At 40.0% G+C, this 12,171-nt stretch overlaps 1 protein-coding gene across 2 annotated transcripts; it reads right to left on the reverse strand.

Moving 5' to 3' along the window:
* Positions 1-544: 544 nt before the first annotated feature.
* On the reverse strand, positions 545-11,074 carry RAB9A (RAB9A, member RAS oncogene family). 2 transcript variants are annotated; one of them, XM_054654441.2, is made up of 3 exons: positions 10,882-11,074; positions 7,413-7,500; positions 545-2,715 (listed from the first exon to the last, which is right to left on the reverse strand). In XM_054654441.2, exon 3 carries the CDS (start codon positions 2,677-2,679, stop codon positions 2,074-2,076), a length of 606 nt encoding a protein of 201 aa, XP_054510416.1. In that variant the 5' UTR covers positions 2,680-2,715; positions 7,413-7,500; positions 10,882-11,074; the 3' UTR covers positions 545-2,073. The 2 variants fall into 2 exon arrangements, with proteins under 2 accessions (XP_054510416.1, XP_054510417.1); XM_054654442.2 differs by lacking the exon at positions 7,413-7,500.
* Between the last annotated feature and the right edge of the window lie 1,097 nt (positions 11,075-12,171).

Below are 12,171 nucleotides of genomic sequence, written 5' to 3' on the forward strand. Positions count from 1 at the left end.
GAAAGATGACAGTGCTTCTCATCCTTCCATTTTTCCCTTTTAGCAATCTTACTTGAATGGTACCTATAGTACTCTAGTCACAATAGCTTCAGCTCCTGTTTAGTTTCAACCTTAATCTCTGCTAAAATGAATGTTAAAGGAAGCTTTAACTAGTAAGGTAGTGGTTTTACAACAATTTCATGTCATTAGCTTCGTAGCCCCATAACACAAGCAATCTTAATTTCTAAAGCTTTTTGCTCTCTCATCCTAAGATTAAGAGGGATTTAGCTAAGATTTTCTTCACAGATCTTTTTATTCATTGACTAGAAATTAAACATAAGTGGCAGTTCAACCTATATTTAACTGCTCAGGGATTGAACTTTAAAACACAGTTCTGTTGGTGTAGATGCAGGACTGCAATGATGAATCAGACTTAGGAATGCACAAAAGATAAAAAGATGGAAGTTTGAAGCAGGAGGAGCAGATCTGCAGACTAAAGTTGTCCTGGACAGGTCGAGCAAGAATAAATACATTCAGAAAAGTGTACTAAGAGCAACAAGAAGGGTTTGTTTTTGCAAGCTTTACTTCCAAATAATTACACCTGGTACAGATTGATCAGATACTTTTAAGATAAAGTGCTTGCTGGTAATGTACTCTTCAAGAAATGCTTTTCCATTGAAACAAGAAAGTTTCTGTACAGAAAGCAGTTGTTTAATGAATAACATGGCCTGTCCTGCAGCATCAGACTTCCTCTCTCAGACCGCATGCGTGCCTGTTAGCAGTCAATGAGAGATGGAAGCAATTGCTAGTGCACTAGCAATTCTCCTATTGCAAGGACAGTGGTTACTCTGAGAGTCAATAACCATTTCTCATACAAGTATTCTACCACTTAAACTGCAGCTGAAAGCCTCAAAAACACCTGTAGTTTTGTCTGCCTGACAGCAAAAAACTGTCCAACAAATACAGAATTTGCTCTGGTTCATAATTATGAAATGAATTCAGTAATATAAAAGACATTATCTCTTAAAGGTACAAGTCCATATCCTAAAATAGCAATTTTAATAATGATCAAATTCAGCTCAAACACTATCTATAGTTATATAACTGTATTAGGGCTGAAAGCTGTCAAATCTACTGTAAGTCAAGATCTTCCTGAGTTCTCTACGTATTGTCATTCCTTAATATCACAGTGCAGATATTACAGGTAAACACATTCATAGCTCAGGTTAACAGAAACAAGAAGTTTGGAACTTCTAAGGCTGTACACAACTTTTCCTAAAAAACTGTCACAATGTGGATCCTTTCAAGTGCTATTAAAGCTGACTGAATAAAGCATTTTGTTTTCAAAAAACAGTTATTTTTCAGTTACTCAGATTTTTCACCTTATTGATCAGAAACATGCCAGAATGGACTTAAGGCAAGGACACACATTAATTTAAAAAATGATCAGTATTTTGCATTAAACCACCAGAAAAATTAGTGCAGCATTAGAATAGTATATGGGAGAAAATGGACATTAAATACGTAGGAAATTTACCTCCTACTTACAAACCTACACAAATTACAGCAACATTAGGCAATTAGAAGACCTGGATGTAATTTATATTAACTTATAATAACCACATTAGAGATGAAGTACCACTCACAGCAAAAGGAATGTAGTGAGACTGAAGTTTAATATCTAGCATTGTTAAGAAACTGACACCTAATGAAACAGAAGTGGAATGCTGATTTCATAAAAATATACACATATAAAAGTATCTTTGTGCCTGAATTCCAGAACAGCTTCTCCAAAGTAGTGCTTCTAGAACTTTCAAGTTTTAATTATATTCAAAGTATTTATCATTTGAATAAAGTTGGCAAATTATATTCTTATATTATTTTTCCTTGATGTCTTCATAAACAGAAAGCATCACTAATTCAACAATGGGTCACTCATGAATGGAGATTTTTCTTTTTCTCCCCCATGAAAGCAGCAGAATATTACGATTTTAATATTAGAGTGAAACCCATTTGTTATCCTATCTACTACACCTTCCCCATTCTTTTACAGAGCAAGCTAGTCAACAGTAATTTGGCAAAAAGAAATTTAAGTCAACAACAAGATGAGCTGGGCTTCGGTTTCCGATGAAGGTTTACTGTATCTGTTTGAATAAAGTGATCTGATCTATCTTCAGAGGCTAGAACTCTTCTAACAGCTTCTTCAAAGGCTGCTGCAACGTTAGTGGCATCTTTTGCACTGGTTTCAAAATAGGGATGGTTGCCATTATTCCTGCACCAGTCTTGGGCTTCTTCTGTAGATACTTGCCTTTCATCGATATCAACTTTGTTACCCAGTATCACAAATGGAAAATTTTCAGGCTCCTTCACATCTGCATAATAAATGAATTCTTTCTTCCAGTTGCTTAAGTTTTGGAAGCTTTGAGAGTCATCCACACTGAAGGTTAGCAGGCAACAGTCAGAACCTCTATAGAAGGGAGTCCGCAAGCTCCTAAAGCGTTCCTGACCTGCTGTGTCCCATATCTGCATGGTAACAAAATGTCCATCCACTTCCAACTCTTTATTTAAGAATTCCACGCCTATTGTATGAAACAGCTGCGCATCAAACTTGTTGGTGACGTATCTGTTCATGAGGGAACTCTTCCCAACTCCACCATCTCCTAGCAGTATTACTTTAAGGAGCGATGATTTTGTTGCCATTTTGTTACGGGAAAAGATCCTTCTGTTTTCCTAGACCTGTAAAGATTAAGGAAATCATTAAAAAGCAAAATAGTTCTGAGCACCAAATTTTGCACATGTAAATATCTAGAATGTGTTTTAAATTCCACCAACATCAAGTTTCATGTACAAAAACAGGACTCCACTAAACAGTTGAACTGCAGATACTCTCCAGTAAGAGTATCCACTCAAGAATATTAAATTAAAGAGGTGTCTCTTCCACAGACTGCAGTCTGCATCTAAGCAATATGCTGCATAAATTACTGGTCTGTCACTTAGAACTATTTTAAACCCCCAAATCCTTCAAAGCACCACCCCTTTGTACTGAAGGGGTATCACATCACATTCAACAAGTGCTATAATTAATTTATGTTCACTGGAAAAGGTTCATGCAAAAAAGCAGAGTGAGAGAATTTTATAGAGCACGTGCCTTGAACTAGTCACTTCAGTGCTGTATTTTATTACCAAAGTTACTTTTTAAACCAAAGCACTAGGAACACAGTTATCTATGGAACTAATGCAAATGCTGCCATTTTATTTAGATAAACATTCAATAGTTTATAATTTACTCCTTGCAGAACAGCATTGCAGCAGAATACTATTAAAACTATCAAAAAAGAAAATTTGCTGTTACTACTTCAATGACACTCAAAATGCCACATACTGAGCCCAAGCCTACAATGACAGTTCAGTTAGGAGGTGTCAACTTCCCATAGTAAAACTGTCAAAAATTCTGGAAGTGCTAGTGGATAGTCTGGCTGCCAGCATTGGGATGGCAAATTAGTGACACCAAAGAAGGCTTGTTAAACTTAAAAAGAAATAATAATTTAAAAAATCCTTTAGCACTAAAGTAGTTTGCTTATTAGTGCTTTGTACCCAACCTTTGCACTTACAACTGTAGTGTCAACTGATACTGTAAAATGGTGTTTTAATTGCTTGGGGCTAAAGTTTCATTTTATCAAGCCCAAACTGAGTTTCTGTATGAGAACTGTTTTCCTAAACCTACCTGATAGTCTGGGCTTCAGCCCTAACAGGCTTCTCTGAAAATAGCATCTATTTAAAATGGAAATGGGTCATAAGTTGCCTAGTCCCTCTCTTTCTTTGAAGGAAGGAATGTGGTCTTGCTAGTTGTAATTAGCATTACTGGCATATACATCACCCACAGTGTGGCTGTAGAATTAGAACCTGATACAAGCTGGTGTGAGAGTCATATGACTCTGTGCTGCCTTACAACCAAGGCCTACAGTAGGAGCAAGAAATTTCAGGAATTTTTTTTTTATCAGTGACTTTCCATCTTTGAATATTTACTTGCTAGACACAATCTACAGTAAGGTAAAAGGAGTAGTTTGGAGCCTCAACACAAAAATAAAATCAAAATACAAGGAACTGACTGCTTCCATTAAATTTTTTTTCAGAGCAAGTGATTTAATTAATTCATACTGCATAGTTAAAAACAATGTTTATAAAACCTTAATTCTGTACAGGTTTGTATGACAATAAAACTTCTTAGAAGCTACAATACGATATAGTTCATTTACCCTTCAGAGAGCCACAGGATAATGGCTAGGGCTCAGGTTATGAACACATACATTTTAGTGCATTTTAGTGAAAAACCTCATTAGAGTCACTGGACTACTTGTGTAGTTGCAGTTAAGAGATGCTTAACTCTTAACTCTGAAAAAGGTCTAGTGTATTTATTTAGGCCTCCAGTTTCTACATCAATAGATAGGAGCTGCTTCTTAATAAATAATGCTTTCATGGGAAGAGAGGGTACTGAATGTTCTCCTGCTCATCCCTACCAGTGTAGGGAACAAGTTATAATTTATTTTTCCAGTCCTGCAGAAATCGGAAGTTCTGCGAATGACACAACCTGCATAAATAACTGGCTTAAGTAGCTCTGGCTGGTACTAAGCACTCGCTTCTTTAGCATCTGCATTTTTATCAGTGGCAGTTATTATCATGAGATTGTCCACAAAGCCACATTTTAAACAAAATATACATAAGAAAGGTGTTAACAGTATCTATTACTGTGTGCATCTAGAAACTGGAAAATTAATTTGCACAATTTCAGCTATGTGGGCCATTCCAGTGAGATCTAAGAGACTGATGACCATAAAATTAGTTTTATTGGGCAGACAATTACAGACCAACCACAAACTATTAAAAGTGGACCAAACTGGTCCTTTCACACAAAAGCTACAGAAAGAGTCTTCCATGATGCTGCAGACAATGTTGCTTTTCAGAACATTCAGTTTCCACAGCTGCCATGCTAGGCTAGAATTAAGTTTCTGTAAAGTTTTTAATCCAAAGTAATGGAATATACATTCAGTTATTTAAATAGATGCTGATAAGCTGTATCTGAAGCATCAAAGAAGCATGTTTGAAATTATTAATAAGTATTTTTGTTTGAGAGCAGCTAAAACTTTATACATGTATAGTTTTATTATTGTATAAGGGACTCATCTGCAGCCACAACTGATAATGTTATTTAGAGTATCTGCTGAATCAGAGTTGTATTTTTCAGAACAATAAACTGCTGCATTTATTTTCTGATTGTGCATCTTTAAATAAGATTTTTAAAGAACTCAATTTTTGTAATTGTATTATTTTTTGGAGTGTCAAGGCTTCATAACTTTAGGAAAAACAATGATAAAATACTTAAAACACTACAAGAATTAAAAGTGTATAATAGGAAAAATACAATATCTGTATAATGTGCATTTTGACAGTGGTTTTGGAAAGGGTGGTTAACATGCAATATGATGTTTTTAAAATTTACTACATCAATTTTTCAGTTTAAATCATCATTCATCATCTGAAAGCAAAACATAAGCTTAATTCCTAATGTGCATGTGATTGTTTTACCTAGCATCAGGAATCACAAGAGAGTACAGAATTACATGTAACTGTTTGCTATTGTTATTTCTTAGTGAGCTACACAATTAGTTAATGTAAAAGTAATCTCAACCAAGTAGACAAAGGCCCTGTAACAAGAATAATTTTCCTCATGTTCTTCAATAATTTCAATATTCAAAGCAAGTCAGAGCAAATAAAAGGCAGCCCCACTCTGGTTCATTTTGATAACCATTTCTGAATTGCTTCCCCTAATTTAAAAGGATTACAGTGCTTAAATCACTAACTTCAATATTCCTGTTAAAAGCAGGGAACATTTTCTACTAAATGTAATTTATGACATGATCATATACCATAACACAAAAAGTAAATTAATTGTTGCCTTTCAGGATGTCCCTTTCAAACAGTAAAATGAATTGCAAGTCAAATATTTCCACTATCAGTCCAAATATTTGCTGTCACAACGAAAGACAAACAGCTAAGCAACCTCAGAAAAAGCAGTTTGCATTACAAAATCCAGTTCTGCAAAGGTTAATGAAATACCACTGCCTTGTCCAGTCTATTCATCTAGATTGTGTTACTTCCATATCTCAGCTTAATATCTGTCTTTATTTTGAGTACAAATACCTCTCTTATAGGTACTGAGACAGCACTCAAAGAAAAGCAGGATTCTTGGTCTAGAAAACTATAATAGTAACACGTGAACTCAAGTCTCAGAATTTGTCCTTTTTTACTATAAAAATAATTTCATAGATTAAGGAAGACCCACTCACACCAGGGTACTGAAGGCTGAAGACAAATGTTGAACTCAAGTTCTATGGAAAAGCAGTGCTAGCCAACACAGTAACTGCATTGCCTCTATAATGTCAGCAATGTAAACTATTAAGCAAACCAAGGCAATTGGACCTATTTAGTTTATTTTTCCTGTGCTGATACCAGCCACTGCAGCACACCATTAAAAACTCAAAAAAACACACATAGCAACTGATATCTCACCTCCACTCCCCGTTTTTAATAGGGCACCAAAACCTGGATCTATTGTAATACCACCACTGAACTGCCTTAGCATTTTGAAGAAACAGATGTAAGGGAGACTTCTAATTTCCAGACAATTGTTTCTCCACTATTTACTTTATAACTTGGAAACAGGCAAGAAAATTTGTTTCAGTTATCACTGTCATTTAGTGGTCAGTGGTGAACCACCTGCTATACAAAACCAAGACTAAACCTAAAGGTTTTCTTGAGGATATGTAGTACACTGTCCTTTAACCAAAGCTGTTAAATGTAAAATAGACTCAAGTTTGTTCCCATCATGTAAGTAATCATGTTTACTTATATTACATATTTACTTACAACCTAATATGCCATCAGCCAAAAAGGGGCCATGTTTGACTTAAGAAAAAGACACTAAAGTTATGGACAAGCAGAATTAGCAGTTCTACGAGCATAACACTGACCATGTTTCACAACTTCCTATCCTCAAATTTACACATATAAGCACAACCATTTCAGTTTTGAAGCTTATTCACAATTTTATTTACTAAGCCACCATATTTTGTTAAGCCACTGGTATCAGAAGTTTAAAAAGGCACAACACTGCAAGTATTTTGACTGAAAAACACTTGCCTTTCAATAGAAATGTAAACTCCCTCCCTCATTAGTAGTTGGGTTTTTTCACAGAAACAAAGCATTTGACAATAATTGCCAGGCTAGCATAGAAAACGTAGTTTGTTAGTTAAAGCAGCCCATCAAAGAATGACATTAATTGCTTCTCTGTGAAAGGTCTGAAAAGAAGTCTCAAGAACTACAAGAGTTGCAGCAGAAAGGGCAGAATCCAAAACTACATTGTTTTCAACACTTACTGTTTGTGGAGGATTTACATTTCTCAGCCCTCAATCACTACAGTGGTAAAACTTGTTGCCTATAGCAGATCTGCAAGTTTCCAAAAATCTGAAAAGAAAGGACAGAATCATGTTTTCTCACTTTTCTCCCCTTAGTCAATCCTTGTTCTTATATTTGGGAGGTAGTGGTTTATACCCTGGTCAATTAAGTGGCAGAAGAATACTTTTTTAGTGCATAAGAGGCCACAAACACGTTTGAACCTTGGAAGACTTTCTCAAGTCAAAGGAAAACAACCAGATATGAAGCCAAGAGGCTACAGGCTTTGTACTTTTGAATGTGCTACAAGCAGAGACATTAGTCAGCCTCCAACCTGACCCTCCCCTCCATGGGGCATTGACGTAAGAGCTGTGGATCAGGAACACCCCTTTGCTGACAGTCACTTGTCAGCTGCCTCAGAGCCAGCCCTACCAAAGCCCTAATCTCCTCTCAAGTCTTCCTTCCTGTATCTGTGATTTCACCACTGCACTATGAAGATAACCTGCCAGCAAATTATTAAACATCTATCCAAAAGAAAACACAGACTATTTGAAATTGCCTCTAGTTGTAAGCAGCCTTCATCTAACACCAGAATATCACTACAACTTATTTGTAATTTTTTATATCAACCCAATCCAAAATGAACTGTCATTCAGCCGTTGCCACTCATTTAGATACCAAAAAAGTTTTATTTGAGGCTTCCTTTTTAAGATTTTGACTCCTTTGAAGCTCAGTATTCTAGTTCAAACAGTTGCCTGGCATGACCCAGGACTATGAAAGACCCAGTGGCCAAGGGAAGGAATCCTGAAGTTCACATAACCCTTGGATCATTAAATCATTTCAGCACCTACTGCCAGAATCTCTTCATTTTTTCTAACTTCTAGTTAGACACAAAGTCAATTAGCAAAATTTGTCAGGAGAAATACCTACATTTATATCTCTGCCAGTTTAATCTTGCATAAGCCTAACCTTCACCTCCAACCTCAATCCCCAAGTTCAAGTAAAATGAGCAAACTCATTTATTCCAATTTAATCAGAGTTGACACTTCTCAGCAGTTCACAGTTAAACATCTTCCAGCTTACATATTCTATTACTTTCAGCCAACTTCAAAACACCCTTCAGTGCTGCTGCTCCTGGTCCAACACTGCTAACAATGCCTGAGCTATTTGACATTCGCCTTGCAACCTACTTCTCTATTACTGCTTCCACTCTCTCAATAACCTATCCAGCAATTATTTCTGCCCAAATGTGCTCATCTTTCTCCCTTGCATTAGTTTCCCTTTTCCTTGAGGGAATCTTAGTAATAGCAGCCTCTATTAGTTCAAGGCTACCTTGTACATTCATATTCTTCCCAGTGTAACTCTGTGACAAAAGCCCATCCCTAAGGCATTAAGTGGGTTACACTGTACCAGGCCAACACACTTGTCTGCTCTGCTCAGAAGGAAAACAAAAACAAAACACAGGGGAGAACCAACACTATTAAAAAAAAATAAACAACAAACACTAAGGACTTCTTACAAGCCTTTATCCATTGTGAAACATTTATGTAAAATTCCAAACCTAAGGAGCTGGAAGATCTGGTTCCCATAATTTATTACCAAATTGACACAAAATAAAACAAAGCTTGAAATCTAAATATCTTATTTGACCCTCTGCAATTCCTTTTTTACACATATTTTCAATTTAAGGAAACTGATAGCATTTGAGCACTCAAAAGTAAAACAAGGAAACGAGAACGGCTAGAGCAGGTGTTTTGGTTTGTTGGGGGTTTTTTTATTTTGGTTTTTTTTAATACCCACTGTCTCTTTCTAACTTTATGGAAAAGGCTTTACTAAATTAAGACAGCAAAGACAGCTTCACACAAACTGAATGAAGACAGAGAAAAGTAACTGTTCATTATAAATTTAATGTTGGTATGGAACACAGATAGAGCTGTATCATCCTTTGATTAGGTTTCTCTGAAAATAAAAGTGCTAAGAAAAAAATGGTTTGGATTTATTCTGGGTAGGTGTGCTCTCCCTCCAGTCTGCCATTACAGCTTGTTACCTTCAAAGCTACTAAAAGTAATGGAAAAACACTTCGAAAAAAACCCCCGTCACAAATAGCCACCCTTGCTCTAAAAAAAGCTAGCACTGACAACTTCAGTGTTGCACAACACGTTAAAAGTAAAGACAAATAAAACCCACATGCTTATTTAGTGTAGCTGTAAATTATTATAGACAAAAAGGAAAACACGTAGGGATGGGAGGCTGCACGACGGATATCTGCAGACAAGCATTTCAATTCCTGAACAAAACCTAGCCAAGAAGTTCCCTACTTAACTTCCCACTTAACTTTTATTAACTTCCCACGCAAGTTAATAAAACTTAAATGCTCACCATGTATCTAGTTAAACGTAACTTTGCTAGAAAGGCACTAATGGAGGTTTTTAAAACTATTTTTCTTGCACTATCCTGTTATCCACTAAATTGTTTTGAACAAGTTACCTGTAACACGGACTGACTTACACCGAGGGCAGCCCATTAACCACGCAGACGGAGGCGATTCCCATCCCTGGCCCATCCCTATCCCTGCCCACAGCTGATCCCGCAGAGCCACCTGCCGCCACCGGGAACTCCCCCTGCCCACACCTGATCCCGCAGAGCCACCTGCCGCCACCGGGAACTCCCCCGGCCACCCCTGCCCACACCTGATCCCGCAGAGCCACCTGCCGCCACCGGGAACTCCCCCGGCCACCCCTGCCCACACCTGATCCCGCAGAGCCACCTGCCGCCACCGGGAACTCCCCCGGCCCTGCCGAGCGGCTGAGCCGAGCCACTGCTTCGAAAAAGGAGAACTGAAAGCCAAGGGCGCGCTGGGCAGGCGGCCCCTCTCCACACAGAACCCACTGGGTTGGAAAAGACCTCTGAGATCACCGAGACCAACCTAGGGCCGAACACCTCCCTGTGAAGCAGCTCACGGCACTGAGTGCCACGTCCAGCCTTTCCTTAAACACCTCCAGGGACGGTGACTCCATCACCTCCCTGGGCTGCCCGCTCCAAGCCCACAGCAACGAGAAAAAGGAGATAAAAGGAGCTTCAATACTTCTTCTGTTCCCAATCTGAACCGTGTTGAGGACACAGGTACGAAAACGAGTTTCAGCCTGACAAAGCAGCGATGTCTCTCAGACGGGAGGAAGCGCTTCGGGGTCGGTGACCGGCCACAGGCCAGCTGGAGCCGCTTCCCAAAGGAGCCGCCGCCTGCCCCGGAGTCACGGGATCCCGGATCACGCCACATTCCCCGCCACCCGCACCGGCTCTGGGGAGCGCCCGGGGCCCCCTCCCACCGCGGGCCCGGCCGGGGCTGCCCTCCCGCTCCCGCCAGGGAACACCGGGGAGCGCTCCTGGGATCCCGGACAGCGGCGGGGGAGCGAGCGGGGAACGCGCCAACAAGGGAAAGGAAAAGAAAGCAACCTGACTCGGCTCCAGGACGCGGGAAGGGAACTGCCACCGCTCCCGGGCGCGCTGGGGAGGCCGATCCCTGCCCGCGGGAAGGGAATTGCCGCCGCTCCTTCCACCGGTCCCGGTCCCGGGCTGCGCCACCGCCACCGGGGGCTGCGGAAGAAACGAACATGGCGGACAGGCCGGGGGCGGGACCTGGACCACGTGAGCACGGCCCCGCCCACCCGGCAAGACCACGCCCATCCGACAGGGCCCCGCCCACTCAGCAAGGCCACGCCCCGACGGGAACGGAGGGAGTCGCTCAGGCCGGAGCTGCGGGATGGTGCGGGAATGGGGACAGCGGGAACAGCGGGAACAGCGGGAACAGCGGGAACAACGGGAACAACGGGACAGCCCGCAGCGGGAAAGACTGCCCACAGCCAAACCAGGGCCGGAAAGGCCATCGAGGGCCATCTCCCATCGATCATTACCGTGCGCCGTCTGAGAGCGTTCCCCTGGAAATGATAACACTTTTACTTGCTCTAGAATGCCCTGCAGTATTAAGCCCTGCACTTTATAAAGCTTTTGCCGGTCAGATTTATTTATTAAAGACAGTAGTCCCACCGTGCTCCACACTAAGGACCCCAGGTGTGCAAACACAATTGTAACGCAGCTTAGAAACATTGAAGGTGTCAGTGAAGGAATTCATCGAAATGCAAAGCATGCTACTTTAAAAAAGTAGCCAGGCACTTTTTTTTCCTGAAGTAATTCAGAATAACTCCAACTTGACTGTTAAAACAAGATCACAGGGAGAAAAGCTAAAGGAGACAGTGATAAGAGTCTTTTCTGCGCTCTTAGAACCTCCTCACGAGGGCAAAGTATAATTAATATGAAAAAACCAAAAAAAATTTAAGAGGTTCCCACACCATCAGGAGGAATAGGTGATGACAGGCATAAGTGCACCCATTTGCTCAAGCAGTCATCACATGCTTCTGATCATAAGGCATATGCAACCAGACTGGAATTGCCACTTGTAGAGTTGTCTTGTTTTGGATCAGACAGCAACACAGCCCAAGAAATGGAAAACAAGATCTCAGTATCATCAAAAGGAGATGTCTCCTACTGACAGAACAGGATTATTAAAAGGCAGGCCATGCTAGAGGCAAATCTGATGATACCAGACCCACTTTTATCTAACAAAGCTGGACTTCAAAAAATTTTAAGTGCTTTTTTTCCTGGAATCTGCTTTCATCCAATTCTAGAGTAAAAGACAAGCAAGTGCTGGAGGAGTAGGAAAGTGGACTTTAAATTATGGTAATTCTA

This window comes from Agelaius phoeniceus, chromosome 2, assembly GCF_051311805.1.
Source record: "Agelaius phoeniceus isolate bAgePho1 chromosome 2, bAgePho1.hap1, whole genome shotgun sequence".
Lineage (NCBI taxonomy): Eukaryota > Metazoa > Chordata > Aves > Passeriformes > Icteridae > Agelaius > Agelaius phoeniceus.